Source organism: Nymphaea colorata, chromosome 1 (assembly GCF_008831285.2).
Source record: "Nymphaea colorata isolate Beijing-Zhang1983 chromosome 1, ASM883128v2, whole genome shotgun sequence".
NCBI lineage: Eukaryota > Viridiplantae > Streptophyta > Magnoliopsida > Nymphaeales > Nymphaeaceae > Nymphaea > Nymphaea colorata.
Window position 1 is genome coordinate 42085793 of NC_045138.2, and position 2775 is coordinate 42088567.

Sequence of the window (2775 nt, forward strand, 5' to 3'; positions counted from 1 at the left end):
CTACCAGAACTGGCTTAAATGGACTAATTTGAACAAAGACCATTCAAACCAATTCGTATCATGACAGATTCAAGAGTGCAAACACGTCAACGTTTAACTAATTTGTTAATTATTTTAATGTATCTAAAAATGTTACCACATGCCATTACTTTTCTAGAGTAATTTGTTTCCAATTCACAAATGACGGTGAACCAACCAATTTCTGACTACAGTGGTTGAAAGGCTCCAGGTTTAGACAGTGTCCTGCGAAGCAAAGGAAAGGGAGATAGAACAAGATGCTCGTGTGCAGTATTTTGTCGTGGAAAGGCGGAAAATAAAATAGTAGGAAACCAGCGTGGTGCCAACCAAGCCGGAGCCCGTCGTCCAGTTCGAGAAGCAAAGGCAAACGAGAAAAAAACAAGAGGAAAAGAGATGGAAGATACTGAAAGCGTGTGGGCTGGCAGAGAGAGAGAGAGGAAAAGAGTATTGATTAAAGAGAAAAAAGGAAGCCCACCAGCCGTCCGCGAGTTGACATCTTCCGTCCTTTCAAAAGACTTCACGTCTCCTCCCTCCTCTCTCTCTACAGGGCAAGGACAAGGGGGTAAAGATAGGGGTTCCCTTCCCTCCCCCCCTTTAACTGCTCTTCCATTTCTCATGTCTACAGAGACCAAGTTGATGAAGATGACGATGGATGGGTGAGAAATTATGGATCCGTGAGAAATTTTGAGTAGCCATAAGGGGGTCGTCGTCTCTGCCATTGATTTCCTCTCCCAATTGATGGAACTCCCTGGGTGGCAGAGTCCAAGGATCTCGCTCTCTTACTCCCTCAACAGCAACAACAACAGTGATGGTTCTTCCCCGTCCAAGAACCACCGCCCTTGTGCGTCGCCAGAGTTCGAGTTTTGGATGGTCAGAAACCCTGCTTGCCCGACTCCCCATCTTCTCTCCGCCGACCAGTTGTTTGTCGACGGCGTCCTCCAACCCTTCAACCATCTCCCAAATCAGAACGAGGATGCGGAAGCAGAAGCAGCAGCAGCAGCAGCAGCACAAGGAGTGGAAGAAGAAGATGATGGTGATGAACTTGAGCCACGATCAGAAACTGAAAGGGAAGCTGCGCCTTCGCCAGCAGCTGTAGCCGAAACGGCAACCCAACCTGAACCCGAGAAGCCCACTCTGTCCCCTGCTTCCACCTGCACTTCGTCCACCTCTGGATCCAAGAGATGGAAGGATATCTTCAGGATGGGGGAGAAGAAGGACAAGGACAAGGACAAGAAGAAGGACAGGAAGAAGAGCAGCGCGGAGCTCAACATCAACATTTGGCCCTTCTCCCGCAGCCGCTCCGCGGGGACTAGCAGCGGCGGCCGGACGAGAGCAGCCGCCTCGGCAGGCCGGAAGGCAAGCAGTGCGCCTTGCTCGAGGAGTAATTCCACTGGGGAGTCGAAGTCGAAGCTGCAGATGGAGGTGGAGTGCCGGCCATTGGGACTGCAACTTTCTCTAGACGAAAATGGGAGATGCAGCGGCGCCGGTGTAGGCAGGGGGAGGAGGTGGGCTAGCAGCCCCGGCAGGCCCGCCGGCGTCTACTTGGGCAGGAGCAGCCCCGTTAGGCCCGTCCGTCGCGTTGGTTCAGTCCCGAAGAAGATTGATAGGTGTACGCTTGGCTCCGAGAAGAAGCAACGTGGTGGTGTTGGTGCTATGAGGGTGTTGAATGTGAATGTACCTCTCTGTATGGGGTACGGGCAGCATTCTGGCTGCAGCTCTGTGGAGGAGGGAAGTGGGGGTGGTAGAATTGGCCGTGGCGGCAGCAGCCGCAACAACTGTGGCAGCACAACAACCACCACCACCACCGCCAGCAGCCACAGCAGCAATCCCCTTTTCAACCTCAGAGCCATTTTCTCCAAGAAAGTGTATTAACATTATCTACCTCTTTCTCCAAATATTGAACTGTATCTTACTCTGAACAATGTTATGGTGTTCTTCCTTCAACGAATCTATCTCCCTCTTCCTCTCTCGCTATTGATTCCGTGGGTGAAATTCTTAGATGCAAAGGTGGCTGGTCTTCAGTAAATCATTGTCTTATAGAATTTGTTCTTTCTTCTTATTCATGGTCATCAAGTTCTACCGAGAAAGAACATGAGCAGGGGATAAACGTCTCCAGTGTTTGAAGATTTAAGCTTCCCTCGATGTAATGGCTATAAAGATACCATTTAATTTGAGAGATTGTGAAACAGTGTCTTGGGTAAAGCAAGTTAAAAACACCACAGAAGGCACAAGATCTAATTAGCATCTTCATTATTCCAAATTCCACGCTTAAAAACGACTTGGTTCTACTGCAACTCTTTCGAGCTCTGGCATGGATGGGAGAGAGAAACAGCACCATAAAGTGTTATCAGAAAATTGATTTGAGAATTTGTGACTGAAACATGCGTTTTCCTTGTGAAGTGGACTCACCAACTGTGGTGTCATGGGGCAGATTTTCTAACCTCTCGGTCCTTCATCTTAGTTCCCGAGAAAGAAAACATTCTCATCCATCTCCTAGTGTGCCTTCCGTTGCCGTTTTTGTTTCCCAAACAGATCTTTGTGTTTAGCTTCATCGACCACGAGGATGGTGGCTCGTTTAAGTTTCAGACTTGCCTTTTTATCGAGTCACCGTTCTCACATTTGTCAAGAAGATCAGACTCATCATTCATCGAATGAGGTTTAGCTTTAATCCAGCATAGTGGGCCAGACGTATGCAGTTGCAGACTCTGATCTCATACTCATGACTGTCTTTGAGAGTCAATGACCTTAGGTCCTTAG

General features: G+C 48.6%; 1 protein-coding gene across 1 annotated transcript; it reads left to right on the forward strand.

The window, feature by feature from the left end:
* The first annotated feature begins 502 nt into the window (after positions 1 to 502).
* On the forward strand, positions 503 to 1987 carry LOC116247451 (uncharacterized). Its single transcript, XM_031619635.2, has one exon. It carries the CDS (start codon positions 757 to 759, stop codon positions 1888 to 1890), a length of 1134 nt encoding a protein of 377 aa, XP_031475495.1. The 5' UTR covers positions 503 to 756; the 3' UTR covers positions 1891 to 1987.
* The last annotated feature ends 788 nt before the right edge of the window (positions 1988 to 2775 follow it).

Coding starts and splice junctions, on each gene's coding strand:
- LOC116247451 (XM_031619635.2), top strand. CDS start 757: ATGGAACTCCCTGGGTGGCAGAGTCCAAGGATCTCGCTCTCTTACTCC.